We start from the raw sequence: 21,047 nt of genomic DNA, 5'->3' as shown, positions 1-21,047 counted from the left end.
GAGCCTCATCACTTGAGGCCACCTGTGATTGAAGGAGACCTTAGCCCACAACGTAGAGCCTCATCACTTGAGGCCACCTGTGTGATTGAAGGAGACCTTACCCCACAACGTAGAACCTCGTCACTTGAGGCGACTTGGGTGATTAAGGGAGACCTTACCCCACAACGTAGAACCTCTAAATCAATGGTTCCCAACCTCAGCCCTCAAAGTACCCCCAACAGGCCATGTTTGGGGGATGACATAGCTGCAATAAATACCAAGCCCTTTCCATTGGTGTAAAGGAAAATCCTGAAGACATGACCTGTTGGGGGGGGGGGGGGGGGGTGCCTGAGAACTACGGTTGGGTAAGAGCCACCTGATCGAAACGTCTCTATTATCCTGAACTCACCGTTGTAGTAGGACAGGAAGTTGGTTCTGTCGTGTCTCCTCATCATGGAGTGTCCGATGGCGATGTTGTACATAGCGCGGGAAGAGCTGCTGGATTCCGCCACCGGGATCTCCTCCATGAGTCTCCTAAGGCCACTGAGATGGATGCTTGTGGATGGTGTTCCTAGACAGACAAGGGCAGAGTGATCACACAGGGGGGGGGGGGGGGGGGAGGACCTCCAGAACTGAACCAATCAAAGCCGCCACCAATCCCATCATATATATGAAGATTCTTTACACCCTACTAGGCCCTTGTCCTCCCCTCCCCCCATTTTCTGCTATTGAGTACTAGCTCCATACACAAGCAATTAAAAAATATTTCATAATGAATACAGATGTCAAGAGGGCCAAGGCGCAGGAAACGCCCTGGTGTCGGGAGGGCCAAGGCGCAGGAAACGCCCTGGTGTCGGGAGGGCCAAGGCGCAGGAAATGCCCTGGTGTCGGGAGGGCCAAGGTGCAGGAAACACCCTGGTGTCGGGAGTGCCTAGGCGCAGAAAACACCCTGGTGTCGGTAGGGCCAAGGCGCAGGAAGCGCCCTGGTGTCGGGAGTGCCTAGGCGCAGAAAACGCCCTGGTGTCGGGAGTGCCTAGGCGCAGGACATGCCTTGGATTCGGAAAGGGGGCCAAGGCGCAGGACGTGCCCTGGTGTCAAGAGGACCAAGGCGCAGGAAACGCCCTGGTGTCGGGAAGGCCAAGGCGCAGGAAACCCCCTGGTGTCGGGAATGCCTAGGTGCAGGAAACCCCCTGGTGTCGGGAGGGCCAAGGCGCAGGAAACGCCCTGGTGTCGGGAGGGCAAAGGCGCAGGAAACGCCCTGGTCTCGGGAGGGCCAAGGTGCAGGAAACGCCCTGGTCTCGGGAGGGCCAAGGCGCAGGAAACGCCTTGGTCTCGGGAGTGCCAAGGCGCAGAAAGTGTCCCGAGGTTAGGAGTGCCTAGGCACAGGAAGTGTCCCGAGGTTAAGAATACCAAGGCGCAGGAAGCACCCTGACATCAGGAGTGCCTAGGCGCAGGACAAGCCCTGATGTCAGGAGTGCCTAGGCACAATTAGCGCCATTATATCAACAGTGCCTAGGCGCAGGAAACGCCCTGATATCAGGCGTGCCTAGGCATAGGAAGTGATGTATTTATCTGTAGGTATTCCAGACAAAAAGGTAAATCGCAGCACTATGTCAATAAATCCTCGTGGGACGTCTTTAATGAGAACCGGTTTATTTTTGGAGCGATTCTTTTTATTAGAAGGAAGATTGTATTGAGGGAATTTGGGGATCGATGAGTCCAATCTATTAGTACAACTCCTTGGACCGAAGAAGTAAAAGGTCATTCGCTGTCTCCTCTCTGTGGGTGGTATTGATGGTCCCGATTATGGTAAAATAATCATACGGCTTACAGGAAAGTTTAAATAGTTTCTCACCTGATTGGTCAGGACTGCTGGGGCTCCCAGTGGGCGGGGCCCATTGTCTGGTGGGTGTAGGTATGGGGCTCGGACTCTTCTCTTCCTTCACCTCTACCTTCACCGGGATGCCGCCACCTGCACACATCGTGATAAATCCGATTAGAACTGGCAGCTCAACCAAACCAGAACTCCTCGGGGGCGGGCACATGGGCAGGACTAATCATTACTGTGGCGTTTTCATAAAATGCGGTCCCATCCCAGTCTATAGGCGCTCTTCTCACACTGGGATCATCTACAGGAATACCATACCCGTCCTGGAGGGGACCCCCCCCCCCCCATTTCAGGCCCCCCCCCCCCCCCCATCACATTCCAGTTTATACATCCCACAGATAGGGGGAGACACTCACCAGAATTCCATGAACTATCAACCCGAGAGCTCTAGGGGGCGGAGTGCTGGGGATCTCTATCAACCACCCGGGATCATGACTACTCTACAGAGGAACAGTCGGTACCCACCTTGTGTGCCGATGCGGGTGTGGCAGGGCTCAGGGACAGTGGAGGTGGGGGCAGGGCCACGTACAGGAGGAGGGGGTGCCCAGCAGCTGGGGATCTTCCTCACACAGTTCCTCACGCTCATCAGAGGACATTTTCCATCTGCAGACAAAACTCTTATTGAGCCACAATGGGCATCAGAGAGGGGCGACCCGACCACCAACAATATGGATTTATTGATTGGAAATGTAACTATGAATATTCCTATGTGGAATGTCCTCTCCCCTCTGCGTCCCTCTCCCACCGTCCTCTCCCCTCTGCGTCCCTCTCCCACCGTCCTCTCCCCTCTGCGTCCCTCTCCCACTGTCCTCTCCCCTCTGCGTCCCTCTACCCCTGTCCTCTCACTCCCACCGTCCTCTCCCTTCTGCGTCCCTCTCCCACCGTCCTCTCCCCTCTGCGTCCCTCTCCCACCGTCCTCTCCCCTCTGCGTCCCTCTCCCACCGTCCTCTCCCCTCTGCGTCCCTCTCCCACCGTCCTCTCCCCTCTGCGTCCCTCTCCCACCGTCCTCTCCCCTCTGCGTCCCTCTCCCACTGTCCTCTCCCCTCTGCGTCCCTCTACCCCTGTCCTCTCACTCCCACCGTCCTCTCCCTTCTGCGTCCCTCTCCCACCGTCCTCTCCCCTCTGCGTCCCTCTCCCACCGTCCTCTCCCCTCTGCGTCCCTCTCCCACCGTCCTCTCCCCTCTGCGTCCCTCTCCCACCGTCCTCTCCCCTCTGCGTCCCTCTCCCACCGTCCTCTGCGTCCCTCTCCCACCGTCCTCTCCCCTCTGCGTCCCTCTCCCCTCTGTGTCCTTCTCCCACCACCCTCTCCACTCTGCGTCCCTCTTCCATCATCCTCCATTCCACTCGCCTCCCTCTTCCACCGTCCTCTCCCCTCTGCGTCCCTCTCCCATCATCCTCCACTCCACTCCCCCACTGTCCTCTCCGCGTCCCTCTCCCACCACCCTCTCCGCTCTGCGTCCCTCTCCCACCATCCTCTCCACTCTGGATCTCTCTCCCACCACCCTCCACTCAACTTGCCTCCCCTCTTTGTCCCTCTCCCACCGTCCTCTCCCCTCTGCGTCCTTCTCCCATCATCCTCTCCACTCCCCCACCCTTCCCTCCTCCACGTTGCTCTCCCATCATCTTCACTACTCTACTCCCCCGCCATCCTGTCCACGCCGCTCCCCTCTCCCACCATCCCCCGCGCTCCTCTTCACTCTCCTCTCCCGCCGTCCTGTCCAATCCCCTGTCCCACCAACCCCTCTCTCCCGCCGTCCTCTCCACTCCCCTCTAAACCCTGATCCCCTCTCTCCTGCCATCCTGTCCACTCTGCTCCCCTCTCCCACCATCCTCTCCACTCTCTCGTACCATCCTCTCCACTCCGCTCTCCTGCCATCCTCTTTACTCCACTCTCTTGTGCTCTCCTCTCCTGCCATCCTGTCCACTTTGCCGCTGTCCACTACACTCCCCTCTCCCGCCATTCTCTATACTCTGCTCCCCTCTCCCATCATCCTCTCCACTCTTCTGCCCTCAACCGCCACCTTCTCCCACTCTCCCCTTTCCTGATGTACTCTCACTCTGCTGTCCACTCTACACTGCCTCCCTCTCCACTCTGCTTCACTCTCCCCCTTTCTCCTCTCTGCTCTCCTCTCCATGTTATGTATCTCAAATGTTACGGTACCATTAAAGTCCACTAGCCTCAAACCTCTCCATTCTGATAGGACGGAGGTACCTCTTTTTTCATTGTTTAATTTCTGGCACTCCATTTGAACTCTCCACCCTCCCAAGGAATGAACGTTCCTGAGTGGGCCCCTCGATAACACCCACATATGATGCAGAGGCTCCATGACTGCCGAGACCCAATGAATGAAAGAGGTGGAGCCAGGGACAGTCCGGCTGGGGAGGAAAAGACTAGATAAATGATGGACGTCCTCCAGGCAAGAAATGGGGCGGGGCTCTATCTGACTTGCTTCAGTTCCTAATGCACGTTGTGAAAAGCTCACAGTGTGCAGAGAAATCAGGAGGAAGCCGTTTCAGTCCAGGAGAGGAGCCGGTGATTGTTATTGGGCGGATGAAGCAAGTTATTTCGGTATAGTGCCGGCCGGCTGTGGTGGTAATATGGAGAAGTTCTTCCTATCTTCAGACTTATCTGGAGTCATATTTTCACACTACGGCTAATTGAACACATACCCGTCCAATGAATGAGCGATTCCCGGGGTGAAGCTCCTCCCACCACAATAGGAAAACAATGGCGTCCATTAGGGTTGTCCCGATACCAAGCATTTGCCCGAGTACTTGTACTTGGGCAAATGCTCCTGATGCTTTACCCGATACTTGTCCTGTGTCCTCCTCCAGCCCCCCCTCCCTTTTTCTGCAGTCTCTCAACCTCTGTTTCCTTCTCTCCCCCGTGCCCCCCCCCACTGTTTTCTTCTCTCCCCCGTGCCCCCCCCCGCTGTTTCCTTCTCTCCCCCCCGCTGTTTCCTTCTCTCCCCCGTGCCCCCCCCCGCTGTTTCCTTCTCTCCCCCGTGTGTCCCGCTGTTTCCTTCTCTCCCCCGTGCGTCCCGATGTTTTCTTCTTTCCCCCGTGCCCCCCCCCGCTGTTTCCTTCTCTCCCCCCCGCTGTTTCCTTCTCTCCCCCGTCCCCCCCCCCCGCTGTTTCCTTCTCTCCCCCGTGCGTCCCGATGTTTCCTTCTCTCCCCCGTGCGTCCCGATGTTTCCTTCTCTCCCCCGTGCGTCCCGATGTTTCCTTCTCTCCCCCGTGCGTCCCGATGTCTCCTTCTCTCCCCCGTGCGTCCCGATGTCTCCTTCTCTCCCCCGTGCGTCCCGATGTTTCCTTCTCTCCCCCGTGCGTCCCGATGTTTCCTTCTCTCCCCCGTGCGTCCCGATGTTTCCTTCTCTCCCCCGTGCGTCCCGCTGTTTCCTTCTCTCCCCCGTGCGTCCCGATGTCTCCTTCTCTCCCGAGTGCGTCCCGATGTCTCCTTCTCTCCCCCGTGCGTCCCGATGTTTCCTTCTCTCCCCCGTGCGTCCCGATGTTTCCTTCTCTCCCCCGTGCGTCCCGATGTCTCCTTCTCTCCCCCGTGCGTCCCGATGTTTCCTTCTCTCCCCCGTGCGTCCCGATGTTTCCTTCTCTCCCCCGTGCGTCCCGATGTTTCCTTCTCTCCCCCGTGCGTCCCGATGTTTCCTTCTCTCCCCCGTGCGTCCCGATGTCTCCTTCTCTCCCCCGTGCGTCCCGGTGTCTCCTTCTCTCCCCCGTGCGTCCCGGTGTCTCCTTCTCTCCCCCGTGCGTCCCGGTGTTTCCTTTTTTTTTTTTTTTTAAGTGTATTTTGTGCGTGTGCTCGAGAGAGGAGCCGGACTGCAGGAGTTGGGAGTAGGCAGGCCTCCCCCAGGGGCAATCTGCCACCTTTCTCCATGCCCCAGGTGGCAATGGCGGGTGTGTGAGGGGGTCCTCCCACACAGCCTGCCCTACCTGCTCCGCTTTGAAGCCCAACGGGGCAGAGGGACTCCCTATAAGGGAGTGAGAGGATCTAGCCCGCTCAACCAGCCCCGTTAGTCCTTCGCCTCTCTTTTTTAGAGACCGCGTGGTCAAAGTGCATGTGTGTTAACCCAATTTCGAGTGCGTGTGTAGGTGTGGTGGTTTTTGTGGGAGGAGGGTGGGCGTACTAAGCGTAGGCTTACCTCGCATAGCACACCCACCGGGAGCCGGGCTGAGACCACCAAACTCAATTCACATGTAGCCGAGACCGGGAACCGAACCCCTGGCTGCAGAGGTGAATGGCTTGTCAGCGCAGTGCCAATCACGTTGAGCCACCGCAGCTCCCGGTGTTTCCTTCTCTCCCCCGTGCGTCCCAATGTTTCCTTCTCTCCCCCGTGCGTCCCGATGTTTCCTTCTCTCCCCCGTGCGTCCCGATGTTTCCTTCTCTCCCCCGTGCGTCCCGATGTTTCCTTCTCTCCCCCGTGCGTCCCGATGTTTCCTTCTCTCCCCCGTGCGTCCCGATGTTTCCTTCTCTCCCCCGTGCGTCCCGATGTTTCCTTCTCTCCCCCGTGCGTCCCGATGTTTCCTTCTCTCCCCCGTGCGTCCCGATGTCTCCTTCTCTCCCCCGTGCGTCCCGATGTCTTCTTCTCTCCCCCGTGCCCCCCAGCTGTTTCCTTCTCTCCCCCGTGCCCCCCCCGCTGTTTCCTTCTCTCCCCCGTGCCCCCCCCGATGTCTCCTTCTCTCCCCCGTGCGTCCCGATGTCTCCTTCTCTCCCCCGTGCGTCCCGGTGTCTCCTTCTCTCCCCCGTGCGTCCCGGTGTCTCCTTCTCTCCCCCGTGCGTCCCGGTGTCTCCTTCTCTCCCCCGTGCGTCCCGGTGTCTCCTTCTCTCCCCCGTGCGTCCCGATGTCTCCTTCTCTCCCCCGTGCGTCCCGATGTCTTCTTCTCTCCCCCGTGCCCCCCAGCTGTTTCCTTCTCTCCCCCGTGCCCCCCCCGCTGTTTCCTTCTCTCCCCCGTGCCCCCCCCGATGTCTCCTTCTCTCCCCCGTGCGTCCCGATGTCTCCTTCTCTCCCCCGTGCGTCCCGGTGTCTCCTTCTCTCCCCCGTGCGTCCCGGTGTCTCCTTCTCTCCCCCGTGCGTCCCGGTGTCTCCTCTCCCCCGTGCGTCCCGGTGTCTCCTCTCCCCCGTGCGTCCCGGTGTCTCCTTCTCTCCCCCGTGCGTCCCGGTGTCTCCTTCTCTCCCCCGTGCGTCCCGATGTTTCCTTCTCTCCCCCGTGCGTCCCAATGTTTCCTTCTCTCCCCCGTGCGTCCCGATGTTTCCTTCTCTCCCCCGTGCCCCCCCGCTGTTTCCTTCTCTCCCCCGTGCCCCCCCGCTGTTTCCTTCTCTCCCCCGTGCCCCCCGCTGTTTCCTTCTCTGCCCCGTGCATCCCAATGTTTCCTTCTCTCCCCCGTGCGTCCCGATGTCTTCTTCTCTCCCCCGTGCCCCCCAGCTGTTTCCTTCTCTCCCCCGTGCCCCCCCCGCTGTTTCCTTCTCTCCCCCGTGCCCCCCCCGATGTCTCCTTCTCTCCCCCGTGCGTCCCGATGTCTCCTTCTCTCCCCCGTGCGTCCCGGTGTCTCCTTCTCTCCCCCGTGCGCCTCGGTGTCTCCTTCTCTCCCCCGTGCGTCCCGGTGTCTCCTTCTCTCCCCCGTGCGTCCCGGTGTCTCCTTCTCTCCCCCGTGCGTCCCGATGTCTCCTTCTCTCCCCCGTGCGTCCCGATGTCTTCTTCTCTCCCCCGTGCCCCCCAGCTGTTTCCTTCTCTCCCCCGTCCCCCCCCCGCTGTTTCCTTCTCTCCCCCGTGCCCCCCCCGATGTCTCCTTCTCTCCCCCGTGCGTCCCGATGTCTCCTTCTCTCCCCCGTGCGTCCCGGTGTCTCCTTCTCTCCCCCGTGCGTCCCGGTGTCTCCTTCTCTCCCCCGTGCGTCCCGGTGTCTCCTCTCCCCCGTGCGTCCCGGTGTCTCCTCTCCCCCGTGCGTCCCGGTGTCTCCTTCTCTCCCCCGTGCGTCCCGGTGTCTCCTTCTCTCCCCCGTGCGTCCCGATGTTTCCTTCTCTCCCCCGTGCGTCCCAATGTTTCCTTCTCTCCCCCGTGCGTCCCGATGTTTCCTTCTCTCCCCCGTGCCCCCCCGCTGTTTCCTTCTCTCCCCCGTGCCCCCCCGCTGTTTCCTTCTCTCCCCCGTGCCCCCCGCTGTTTCCTTCTCTGCCCCGTGCATCCCAATGTTTCCTTCCCTCCCCCGTGCGTCCCGATGTTTCCTTCTCTCCCCCGTGCCCCCCCCCGATGTTTCCTTCTCTCCCCCGTGCGTCCCAATGTTTCCTTCTCTCCCCCGTGCGTCCCGATGTTTCCTTCTCTCCCCCGTGCCCCCCCCCCCCCGATGTTTCCTTCTCTCCCCCGTGCGTCCCGATGTTTCCATCTCTTCCCCGTGCGTCCCAATGTTTCCTTCTCTCCTCTGTGTCCCGATGTTTCCTTCTCTCCTCTGTGTCCCCCGCTGTTTCCTTCTCTCCCCTGTGCCCCCCCCCCCCCCGGAACTGTCAGGATGGAGAGCGGCGGTAGGAGCCGGTAAACCCGGCTCCTTACTGTTCCGAATGGACAGTCAGCGATGACTCTGTCCATTCACAGAACTGAAACATCGTAACCTGCGATTACAATGTTTCAGTTTATGAATGAAGAGAAGCTGCTGTCTTCTCTCCATTCATTTTCAGCGCAGCTGAGGCTGCTGAGAAAGGGACTGGGGAATCTGTCTCCCTAGTCCCTTTCTCTGTCTCAAAGGGGAGATGTCAGAGGTCTGTTAAGACCCCCGATATCTCACCAAAGCCCCCCCAACAGGGCTGATTAAAAAAAAAAAAAAAAATGCAATAAATTGCAATAAATAAAAAAAATAATAAAAAATATGTAAATAGTAATAAAAAATTCAAAAACACACTGACAATCCACTACCCCCCCTCTAAAAAATAAAAACGCCACTGTAAAAAAAAAAAAAAATAAAAATAAAAAAAAGAACCCGCTGTCACATCACATAAAAAAAAAAAAAAAGTATCGGTATTCGGTATCGGCGAGTACTTGAAAAAAAGTATCGGTACTTGTACTCAGTCCTAAAAAAGACACACGGCACCCCCCCCCCCCCAGAGGACGGACGGACACACTATCTTCTCACAACCAACAGGGCGGCATCCTCTACATCCCCCTCCCCACAATGTGCAGAAACTCAACACAATGCTCACCATCTGGAGGGATCCACAAAGTGCCGACAGCTCGAGAGGGGCTGGTGGGGTCCAGGGCCGGCCTCTTCACCGACGGGCAGGGGGGATCTGGAACACAAAAAGAGAAACAACTGGAATGACGGGACGGATCTCTCCCTTCCAAACAACCCAAGTAGAGAGCCACCAAGGATTCCACAAACAGTGCTTAACCACTTCCCGACCTCCTCATGTACATATACGTCGGCAGAATGGCACGGACAGGCACAATCACGTACCTGTACGTCCTCTGCTAGACGTGGGTCGGGGGTCCGATCGGGACCCCCCCCCTGGTACATGCGGAGGTCGGATTCCCTCGGGGAGCGATCCGGGACGACGGCGCGGCTATTCGTTTATAGCCGCCCCCTCGCGATCGGTCCCCGGAGCTGAAGAACGGGGAGAGTCGTATGTAAACATGGCTTCCCCGTGCTTCACTGTGGCGGCTGCATCGATCGAGTGATCCCTTATATAGGGAGACTCGATCGATGACGTCAGTCCTACAGCCACACCCCCCTACAGTTGTAAACACACACAAGGTGAAGCCTAACTCCTACAGCGCCCCCTGTGGTTAACTCCCAAACTGCAACTGTCATTTTCACAAAAAAGAATGCAATTTAAATGCATTTTTTGCTGTGAAAATGACAATGGTCCCAAAAATGTGTCAAAATTGTGCGAAGTGTCCGCCATAATGTCGCAGTCACGAAAAAAATCGCTGATCGCCGCCATTACTAGTAAAAAAAAAAAAACAAAAAAAAAAAACTATCCTTTATTTTATAAACTATATAAATTTTGCGCAAACCAACCGATAAAACGATTATTGCGTTTTTTTTTACCAAAAATAGGTAGAAGAATACGTATCGGCCTAAACTGAGGAAAAAATATATATATTTTTGGGGGATATTTATTATAGCAAAAAGTAAAAAATATTGATTTTTTTTCAAAATTGTCGCTCTATTTTTGTTTATAGTGCAAAAAATAAAAACCGCAGAGGTGATCAAATACCACCAAAAGAAAGCTCTATTTGTGGGGAAAAAGGACGCCAATTTTGTTTGGGAGCCACGTCGCACGACCGCGCAATTGTCTGTTAAAGCGACGCAGTCCCGAACTGTAAAAACCCCTTGGGTCATTTAGCAGCATATTGGTCCGGGGCTTAAGTGGTTAAGTAGTATGGTGGCATGGGGGCGGGGCCTTCCACTGACCCCCCAGGTCACTGAGTCCTGTGCTGTGTCCATAGGGGGGATCAGGAAGGAACCACTGAGTACAGAGGGGGGGGGGGGGGGTCCGGTGTTCTACATTCAAGGACAAGGAAGTTCAGCAGCAGAAGGGGAAATCTCTAACTTTTTTTCTGGAAACATTTTTTATGAACTTTTTATTTGCTATATACAGTATGGCAGGGGGAGGCAACCTGGGGGGCCCTCCAGCTGTTGTGGAACTACATTTCCCAGGAGGCATTGCAGTTACAATTACTCCCAGAGGCATGATGGGACAGCTGGAGGGCCCCCAGGTTGCCTCCCCCTCCTGCAGTATGGGATCTTTCTTACCGTCAGAGTGCGTTCTCTTCACCCCCAGTTCCGCCCTGCGCGGCGGCTCCTCCGTTTTCAGGAATCCGCCGCCGGCCGCATTCTGCCCCCCAGGGGGCCACGTGTGGACCCGATCCGGACATTTCATGGAGATCAGAGCGCCGCCTGCTGGTGGCTCTGCTGTAATACAAACGCACACTTGTCAGACTCGCTGGACGTTTTCAGCGACGAGGTGACCCCGCCCCCCCCCACGCTGGTCTAACCCCTCCCACTTCCCGGGATACTGCAGGTTGGGCCCCCTCGGTATAACGGACGCACTCACCAACTCTTGATCTGACAGAGTCCGCCATCTTGGCCTCTGAGCCTCTCTTTCGGGAGGACCCATTGGTCACGGCCACGGTGAAGGGGTTGGGTGACCCGCCGGTCGTGGTATACGGTTCTGGTAGGAGGAGGAGTCAGAGGTTTAGTACCGGAGAAGATGGCGGACATTTCACGGCTCGGCCAATGGAGGCAGCAAAGCATTCTGGGATAACAGCCTCCCCCATACTCATCATCATTCCTCCAGTCACTTCACCCACTTTCCAATCTCACAGATCGGGGAAAAAGGCCCATCTCACAGATCGGGGGAAAAAGGGCCAGATCGGGGGGAAAAGGGCCAATCTCACAGATCGGGGGAAAAGGGCCAATCTCACAGATCGGGGGGAAAAGGGCCAATCTCACAGATCGGGGGAAAAGGGCCAATCTCACAGATCGGGGGAAAAGGGCCAATCTCACAGATCGGGGGGAAAAGGGCCAGTCTCACAGATCGGGGGAAAAGGGCCAATCGTAGATCGGGGAAAAGGGCCAATCTCACAGATCGGGGGGAAGGGCCAATCTCACAGATCAGGGGGAAAAGGGCCAATCTCACAGATCGGGGGGAAAAGGGCCAATCTCACAGATCGGGGAAAAGGGCCAATCTCACAGATCGGGGGGAAAAGGGCCAATCTCACAGATCGGGGGAAAGGGCCAATCTCACAGATCGGGGGGAAAAGGGCCAGTCTCACAGATCGGGGGAAAAGGGCCAATCTCACAGATCAGGGGGAAAAGGGCCAATCTCACAGATCGGGGGGAAAAGGGCCAGTCTCACAGATCGGGGGAAAAGGGCCAATCTCACAGATCGGGGGAAAGGGCCCATCTCACAGATCGGGGGAAAGGGCCAATCTCACAGATCGGGGGGAAAAGGGCCAGATCGGGGGGAAAAGGGCCAATCTCACAGATGGGGGGAAAAGGGCCAATCTCACAGATCGGGGGGAAAAGGGCCAATCTCACAGATCGGGGGGGAAAGGGCCCATCTCACAGATCGGGGGGAAAAGGGCCAAACTCACAGATCGGGGGGAAAAGGGCCAATCTCACAGATCGGGGGGAAAAGGGCCAAACTCACAGATCGGGGGGAAAAGGGCCAATCTCACAGATCGGGGGGAAAAGGGCCAGATCGGGGGGAAAAGGGCCAATCTCACAGATGGGGGGAAAAGGGCCAATCTCACAGATCGGGGGGAAAAGGGCCAATCTCACAGATCGGGGGGGAAAAGGGCCAATCTCACAGATTGGGGGGAAAAGGGCCAATCTCACAGATCGGGGGAAAAGGGCCAATCTCACAGATCGGGGGAAAGGGCCAATCTCACAGATCGGGGGGAAAAGGGCCAGATCGGGGGAAAAGGACCAATCTCACAGATCGGGGGAAAAGGGCCAATCTCACAGATCGGGGGAAAAGGGCCAATCTCACAGATCGGGGGTAAAGGGCACATCTCACAGATCGGGGGAAAAGGGCCAATCTCACAGATCGGGGGAAAAGGGCCAATCTCACAGATCGGGGGGAAAAGGGCCCGTCTCACAGATCGGGGGAAAAGGGCCAATCTCACAGATCGGGGGAAAAGGGCCCGTCTCACAGATCGGGGGGAAAAGGGCCAATCTCACAGATCGGGGGGAAAAGGGCCAATCTCACAGATCGGGGGGAAAAGGGCCAATCTCACAGATCGGGGGGAAAAGGGCCAATCTCACAGATCGGGGGGAAAAGGGCCAATCTCACAGATCGGGGGAAAAGGGCCAATCTCACAGATCGGGGGGGAAAGGGCCCATCTCACAGATCGGGGGAAAAGGGCCAATCTCACAGATCGGGGGAAAAGGGCCAATCTCACAGATCGGGGGAAAAGGGCCAATCTCACAGATCGGGGGGAAAAGGGCCCGTCTCACAGATCGGGGGAAAAGGGCTAATCTCACAGATCGGGGGAAAAGGGCCCGTCTCACAGATCGGGGGAAAAGGGCCAGTCTCACAGATCGGGGGGAAAAGGGCCAATCTCACAGATCGGGGGGAAAAGGGCCAGTCTCACAGATCGGGGGAAAAGGGCCAGATCGGGGGAAAAGGGCCAATCTCACAGATCGGGGGGAAAAGGGCACATCTCACAGATCGGGGTAAAGGGCCAATCTCAGAGATCGGGGGAAAAGGGCCAATCTCAGAGATCGGGGGAAAAGGGCCAATCTCAGAGATCGAAGGAAAAGGGCCAATCTCACAGATCGGGGGAAAAGGGCCCGTCTCACAGATCGGGGGAAAAGGGCCAGTCTCACAGATCGGGGGGAAAAGGGCCCGTCTCACAGATCGGGGGGAAAAGGGCCAGTCTCACAGATCGGGGGAAAAGGGCCAGTCTCAGAGATCGGGGGAAAAGGGCCAATCTCAGAGATCGGGGGGAAAAGGGCCAATCTCACAGATCGAAGGAAAAGGGCCAATCTCACAGATCGGGGGGAAAAGGGCCAGTCTCACAGATCGGGGGAAAAGGGCCAGTCTCAGAGATCGGGGGAAAAGGGCCCATCTCACAGATCGGGGGAAAGGGCCAATCTCACAGATCGGGGGAAAAGGGCCAGTCTCAGAGATCGGGGGAAAAGGGCCAATCTCAGAGATCGGGGGGAAAAGGGCCAATCTCACAGATCGAAGGAAAAGGGCCAATCTCACAGATCGGGGGGAAAAGGGCCAGTCTCACAGATCGGGGGAAAAGGGCCAGTCTCAGAGATCGGGGGAAAAGGGCCAATCTCACAGATCGAAGGAAAAGGGCCAATCTCACTGATCGGGGGGAAAAGGGCCAATCTCAGAGATCGGGGGAAAAGGGCCAATCTCACAGATCGAAGGAAAAGGGCCAATCTCACAGATCGGGGGGAAAAGGGCCAGTCTCACAGATCGGGGGGAAAAGGGCCAATCTCACAGATCGGGGGGGAAAGGGCCAATCTCACAGATCGGGGGAAAAGGGCCAATCTCACAGATCGGGGGGAAAAGGGCCAGTCTCACAGATCGGGGGGAAAAGGGCCAGTCTCACAGATCGGGGGAAAAGGGCCAATCTCACAGATCGGGGGAAAAGGGCCACTCTCACAGATCGGGGGAAAAGGGCCAGTCTCACAGATCGGGGGGAAAAGGGCCAATCTCACAGATCGGGGGGAAAAGGGCCAATCTCACAGATCGGGGGGAAAAGGGCCAATCTCACAGATCGGGGGAAAAGGGCCCGTCTCACAGATCGGGGGGAAAAGGGCCAATCTCACAGATCGGGGGGAAAAGGGCCAATCTCACAGATCGGGGGAAAAGGGCCAATCTCACAGATCGGGGGGAAAAGGGCCAATCTCACAGATCGGGGGAAAAGGGCCAATCTCACAGATCGGGGAAAAGGGCCAATCTCACAGATCGGGGGGAAAAGGGCCCATCTCACAGATCGGGGGAAAAGGGCCCATCTCACAGATCAGGGGGAAAAGGGCCAGATCGGGGGAAAAGGGCCAGATCGGGGGAAAAGGGCCAGATCGGGGGAAAAGGGCCAGATCGGGGGAAAAGGGCCAATCTCACAGATCGGGGGAAAAGGGCCAATCTCACTGATCGGGGGAAAAGGGCCAATCTCACAGATCGGGGGAAAAGGGCCAATCTCACAGATCGGGGGGAAAAGGGCCAGATCGGGGGAAAAGGGCCAATCTCAGAGATCGGGGGGAAAAGGGCCAATCTCACAGATCGGGGAAAAGGGCCAATCTCACAGATCGGGGGGAAAAGGGCCAATCTCACAGATCGGGGTAAAGGGCCAATCTCAGAGATCGGGGGAAAAGGGCCAATCTCAGAGATCGGGGGAAAAGGGCCAATCTCACAGATCGGGGGGAAAAGGGCCAGTCTCACAGATCGGGGGGAAAAGGGCCAGTCTCACAGATCGGGGGGAAAAGGGCCAGTCTCACAGATCGGGGGGAAAAGGGCCAATCTCACAGATCGGGGGGAAAAGGGCCAATCTCACAGATCGGGGGGAAAAGGGCCAATCTCACAGATCGGGGGGAAAAGGGCCAATCTCACAGATCGGGGGGAAAAGGGCCAATCTCACAGATCGGGGGAAAGGGCCAATCTCACAGATCGGGGGGAAAAGGGCCAATCTCACAGATCGGGGGAAAAGTGCCAATCTCACAGATCGGGGGAAAAGGGCCAGTCTCACAGATCGGGGGAAAAGGGCCAATCTCACAGATCGGGGGGAAAAGGGCCAATCTCACAGATCGGGGGAAAAGGGCCAATCTCACAGATCGGGGGGAAAAGGGCCAATCTCACAGATCGGGGGGGAAAGGGCCAATCTCACAGATCGGGGGAAAAGGGCCAATCTCACAGATCGGGGGGAAAAGGGCCAATCTCACAGATCGGGGGGAAAAGGGCCAATCTCACAGATCGGGGGGAAAAGGGCCAATCTCACAGATCGGGGAAAAGGGCCAATCTCACAGATCGGGGAAAAGGGCCAATCTCACAGATCGGGGAAAAGGGCCAATCTCACTGATCGGGAGGAAAAGGGCCAATCTCACAGATCGGGGAAAAGGGCCAATCTCACAGATCGGGGGAAAAGGGCCAATCTCACAGATCGGGGGGAAAGGGCCAGTCTCACAGATCGGGGGGAAAAGGGCCCATCTCACTGATCGGGGGAAAAGGGCCAATCTCACAGATCGGGGGGGAAAGGGCCAATCTCACAGATCGGGGGAAAAGGGCCAATCTCACAGATCGTGGGGAAAAGGGCCAATCTCACAGATCGTGGGGAAAAGGGCCAATCTCACAGATCGGGGGGAAGGGCCAATCTCACAGATCGGGGGGAAAAGGGCCAATCTCACAGATCGGGGGGAAAAGGGCCAATCTCACAGATCGGGGGGAAAAGGGCCAATCTCACAGATCGGGGGAAAAGGGCCAATCTCACAGATCGGGGGGAAAAGGGCCAATCTCACAGATCGGGGGGAAAAGGGCCAGTCTCACAGATCGGGGAAAAGGGCCAATCTCACAGATCGGGGGGAAAGGGCCAGTCTCACAGATCGGGGGGAAAAGGGCCAGTCTCACAGATCGGGGGGAAAAGGGCCCATCTCACTGATCGGGGGGAAAAGGGCCAGTCTCACAGATCGGGGGGAAAAGGGCCAATCTCACAGATCGGGGGGAAAAGGGCCAATCTCACAGATCGGGGGAAAAGGGCCAGTCTCACAGATCGGGGGAAAAGGGCCAATCTCACAGATCGGGGGGAAAAGGGCCAATCTCACAGATCGGGGGAAAAGGGCCAATCTCACAGATCGGGGGGAAAAGGGCCAATCTCACAGATCGGGGGGGAAAGGGCCAATCTCACAGATCGGGGGAAAAGGGCCAATCTCACAGATCGGGGGGAAAAGGGCCAATCTCACAGATCGGGGGGAAAAGGGCCAATCTCACAGATCGGGGGGAAAAGGGCCAATCTCACAGATCGGGGAAAAGGGCCAATCTCACAGATCGGGGAAAAGGGCCAATCTCACAGATCGGGGAAAAGGGCCAATCTCACAGATCGGGGGAAAAGGGCCAATCTCACTGATCGGGAGGAAAAGGGCCAATCTCACAGATCGGGGAAAAGGGCCAATCTCACAGATCGGGGGAAAAGGGCCAATCTCACAGATCGGGGGGAAAGGGCCAGTCTCACAGATCGGGGGGAAAAGGGCCCATCTCACTGATCGGGGGAAAAGGGCCAATCTCACTGATCGGGGGGAAAAGGGCCAATCTCACAGATCGGGGGAAAAGGGCCCATCTCACAGATCGGGGGGAAAGGGCCAGATCGGGGGAAAAGGGCCAATCTCACAGATCGGGGGAAAAGGGCCAATCTCAGAGATCGGGGGAAAAGGGCCAATCTCACAGATCGGGGGGAAAAGGGCCAGTCTCACAGATCGGGGGGAAAAGGGCCAGTCTCACAGATCGGGGGGAAAAGGGCCAATCTCACAGATCGGGGGGAAAAGGGCCAATCTCACAGATCGGGGGGAAAAGGGCCAATCTCACAGATCGGGGGGAAAAGGGCCAATCTCACAGATCGGGGGGAAAAGGGCCAATCTCACAGATCGGGGGAAAAGGGCCAATCTCACAGATCGGGGGAAAAGGGCCAATCTCACAGATCGGGGGGAAAAGGGCCAGTCTCACAGATCGGGGGAAAGGGCCAATCTCACAGATCGGGGGAAAGGGCCAATCTCACAGATCGGGGGGAAAAGGGCCAATCTCACAGATCGGGGGAAAAGGGCCAATCTCACAGATCGGGGGAAAAGGGCCAATCTCACAGATCGGGGGGAAAAGGGCCAGTCTCACAGATCGGGGGAAAGGGCCAATCTCACAGATCGGGGGAAAGGGCCAATCTCACAGATCGGGGGGAAAAGGGCCAATCTCACAGATCGGGGAAAAGGGCCAATCTCACAGATCGGGGGGAAAAGGGCCAATCTCACAGATCGGGGGAAAAGGGCCAATCTCACAGATCGGGGGGAAAAGGGCCAATCTCACAGATCGGGGGGAAAAGGGCCAGTCTCACAGATCGGGGGGAAAAGGGCCAATCTCACAGATCGGGGGGAAAAGGGCCAATCTCACAGATCGGGGGAAAGGGCCAATCTCACAGATCGGGGGGAAAAGGGCCAATCTCACAGATCGGGGGGAAAAGGGCCAATCTCACAGATCGGGGGGAAAGGGCCAATCTCACAGATCGGGGGGAAAAGGGCCAATCTCACAGATCGGGGGAAAGGGCCAATCTCACAGATCGGGGGGAAAAGGGCCAATCTCACAGATCGGGGGAAAAGGGCCAATCTCACAGATCGGGGGGAAAAGGGCCAATCTCACAGATCGGGGGAAAAGGGCCAATCTCACAGATCGGGGGGAAAAGGGCCAGTCTCACAGATCGGGGGAAAAAGGGCCAATCTCACAGATCGGGGGGAAAAGGGCCAATCTCACAGATCGGGGAAAAGGGCCAATCTCACAGATCGGGGAAAAGGGCCAATCTCACAGATCGGGGGAAAAGGGCCAATCTCACTGATCGGGAGGAAAAGGGCCAATCTCACAGATCGGGGAAAAGGGCCAATCTCACAGATCGGGGAAAAGGGCCAATCTCACAGATCAGGGGGAAAAGGGCCAATGTCACAGATCGGGGGGGGGAAAGGGCCAATCTCACAGATCGGGGGAAAAGGGCCAGTCTCACAGATCGGGGGAAAAGGGCCAATCTCACAGATCGTGGGGAAAAGGGCCAATCTCACAGATCGGGGGGAAGGGCCAATCTCACAGATCGGGGGAAAAGGGCCAATCTCACAGATCAGGGGGAAAAGGGCCAGTCTCACAGATCGGGGGGAAAAGGGCCCATCTCACTGATCGGGGGAAAAGGGCCAATCTCACAGATCGGGGGGAAAAGGGCCAGTCTCACAGATCGGGGGGAAAAGGGCCAATCTCACAGATCGGGGAAAAGGGCCAATCTCACAGATCGGGGGAAAAGGGCCAATCTCACAGATCGGGGGAAAAGGGCCAATCTCACAGATCGGGGGAAAAGGGCCAATCTCACAGATCGGGGGAAAAGGGCCAATCTCACTGATCGGGGGGAAAAGGGCCAATCTCACAGATCGGGGGAAAAGGGCCAATCTCACAGATCAGGGGGAAAAGGGCCAGTCTCACAGATCGGGGGGAAAAGGGCCTATCTCCGGATCGGGGAAAAGGGCCAATCTCACTAATCGGGGGGAAAAGGGCCAATCTCACTAATCGGGGGGAAAAGGGCCAATCTCACTAATCGGGGGGAAAAGGGCCAATCTCACAGATCGGGGAAAAGGGCCAATCTCACTGATCGGGGAAAAGGGCCAGTCTCACAGATCGGGGGAAAAGGGCCAATCTCACAGATCGGGGGAAAAGGGCCAATCTCACAGATCAGGGGGAAAAGGGCCAATCTCACAGATCGGGGGGAAAAGGGCCAATCTCACAGATCGGGGGGAAAAGGGCCAATCTCACAGATCGGGGGAAAGGGCCAATCTCACATATCGGGGGGAAAAGGGCCAGTCTCACAGATCGGGGTAAAGGGCCGATCACAGATCGGGGTAAAGAGCCGATCACAGATTGGGGTAAAGGGCCAATCTCACAGATCGGGGGGAAAAGGGCCAATCTCACAGATCGGGGGGAAAAGGGCCAATCTCACAGATCGGGGGGAAAAGGGCCAATCTCACAGATCGGGGGGAAAAGGGCCAATCTCACAGATCGGGGGAAAGGGCCAATCTCACAGATCGGGGGGAAAAGGGCCAATCTCACAGATCGGGGGGAAAAGGGCCAATCTCACAGATCGGGGGAAAAGGGCCAATCTCACAGATCGGGGGGAAAAGGGCCAATCTCACAGATCGGGGGGAAAAGGGCCAATCTCACAGATCGGGGGGAAAAGGGCCAGTCTCACAGATCGGGGGGAAAAGGGCCAGTCTCACAGATCGGGGGAAAAGGGCCAATCTCACAGATCGGGGGGAAAAGGGCCAGTCTCACAGATCGGGGGGAAAAGGGCCAGTCTCACAGATCGGGGGAAAGGGCCAGTCTCACAGATCGGGGAAAAGGGCCGATCACAGATTGGGGTAAAGTGCCGATCACAGACCGGGGTAAAGGGCCAATCACAGCGGCCCTTTACCATGTGATAAGCTGTCAGCCCCCCACCCCCCACTGTCATCCACAAACACTCACCATCCTTCAGAATCTCATCCGGGGGTCTCCACAAGACGCTGACCACACGGGAGGGGCTGGAAGAGTCCAGAGCCGCCCTCTTCACCCCACGGGAGGGATCTGTAACACAGACAGGGATCCAGGAACTGGATTTGTATGAGGTCATGGGTGGGGGGCGTGGCTATTACAGGTCACAAGCAAAAAAGTGTGGGGACATAGGGGGCGTGGCTATTACAGGTGACAGGCTGTAATGTGTGGGGACATGGGGGGTGTGGCTATTACAGGTGACAAGCTGTAATGTGTGGGGACATGGGGGGCGTGGCTATTTGTGACAAGCAGTAATGTGTGAAGGTATGGGGGGCGTGGCTATTAGAGGTGACAGGCAATGTGTGATGTCACCAGAAGGGGTGTGGCTAAAACATGACAAGCAGATATGTGTGATATCACAGGGGAGGGGGGGCGTGGCTATAACGTGACTGGCAGAAACACATGCCCGATGCCCCTCCTCCACCTAAGGTTGGTACCAGAGACTGACCTGCAGGGGGCGGAGCATGGGGTTGCGCCCACGGGCGGCTAGCTGAGATCTCTTTTAGACAATTCACCAGACCGTGCAGATGGGACCTCCCAGGTGAGATTTCTGGAAAAGAAATGAAATGATTATTATCCTGAGGTTTGGAATGTGTTACCTGCCAAATATATATTCTGTTCAGCAAGTCTTGCGATCCACAAACCCCTGAATGAAAAGGATTGGCGGTTCAGATTTCCTGGCTAGGCCCTACAACTAGCAATCTGAAGTGAGGACTAACAAAAGCACCAATAGGCCAAACCTTGGGGGCGGGGACTCTTCCTGTCCATGGTGGACCTCCTGGGCGAGGCTCCCAGTCTAAGGTGTTCCAACATGCCGGGAGATGGAGCCATCGGAGAGCTGGGGACTTTTCTTCCACAAATTGGCGATTCCGTCGGGTCCCGCTCACTCCCAGAATCCTCTGCAAAAGAAGAGAACGTAGAAATGGAACACTGGATTCCCACAAAGCCACAAATGTACATTAAATGTTTAATAAGATGAAATCCCCTGGAGTCACCCTCCCCCATCCCTGATCCAGTGCCGGGTCATCTCTCCGGCACGCAGCCGGCGGCTCTTCCATGTTCCACTTGGAATGCCGAGATCACAGCAAGCCCGTGCTCTGCCGACATTGCTCGGCAATTGAGCAACGTGTTCGAGGCCAAAGTCAAGCCACCCCCATGCCTCTAGGATCTACCCGAGTCCTCCATGACCCCCGAAACTCCAGAGTCTTCCAGGACCCTGAGAATCCTGTGTCCTCCATGACCCCCGAAACTCCAGAGTCTTCCAGGACCCTGAGAATCCTGTGTCCTCCATGACCCCCAGAACCTCCAGGGTCTTCCAGGACCCCGAGACTCCCATGTCCTCCATGACCCCCAGGGTCTTCCACGACCCCAAGAATCCTGTGTCCTCCATGACCCCCAGGGTCTT

General features: G+C 57.1%; 1 protein-coding gene across 1 annotated transcript in view; it reads right to left on the bottom strand.

Moving 5' to 3' along the window:
* The window catches only part of LOC120941723, a 78,337-nt gene that overhangs the window by 14,749 nt on the left and 42,541 nt on the right, over window positions 1-21,047 (bottom strand). The window contains exons 20-28 of the mRNA XM_040355344.1: window positions 20,383-20,541; window positions 20,091-20,192; window positions 19,577-19,675; window positions 10,922-11,038; window positions 10,621-10,779; window positions 9,065-9,151; window positions 2,333-2,470; window positions 1,835-1,951; window positions 389-550 (exon numbers count right to left, since the gene is read on the bottom strand). Of these exons, the coding sequence (XP_040211278.1) occupies window positions 389-550; window positions 1,835-1,951; window positions 2,333-2,470; window positions 9,065-9,151; window positions 10,621-10,779; window positions 10,922-11,038; window positions 19,577-19,675; window positions 20,091-20,192; window positions 20,383-20,541 (1,140 nt within the window). The remainder of the gene's footprint in view (window positions 1-388; window positions 551-1,834; window positions 1,952-2,332; window positions 2,471-9,064; window positions 9,152-10,620; window positions 10,780-10,921; window positions 11,039-19,576; window positions 19,676-20,090; window positions 20,193-20,382; window positions 20,542-21,047) is intronic.

Source organism: Rana temporaria, chromosome 5 (assembly GCF_905171775.1).
Source record: "Rana temporaria chromosome 5, aRanTem1.1, whole genome shotgun sequence".
In the NCBI taxonomy this organism is placed as follows: domain Eukaryota; kingdom Metazoa; phylum Chordata; class Amphibia; order Anura; family Ranidae; genus Rana; species Rana temporaria.
This window is presented reverse-complemented; position numbering and strand designations above follow the sequence as displayed.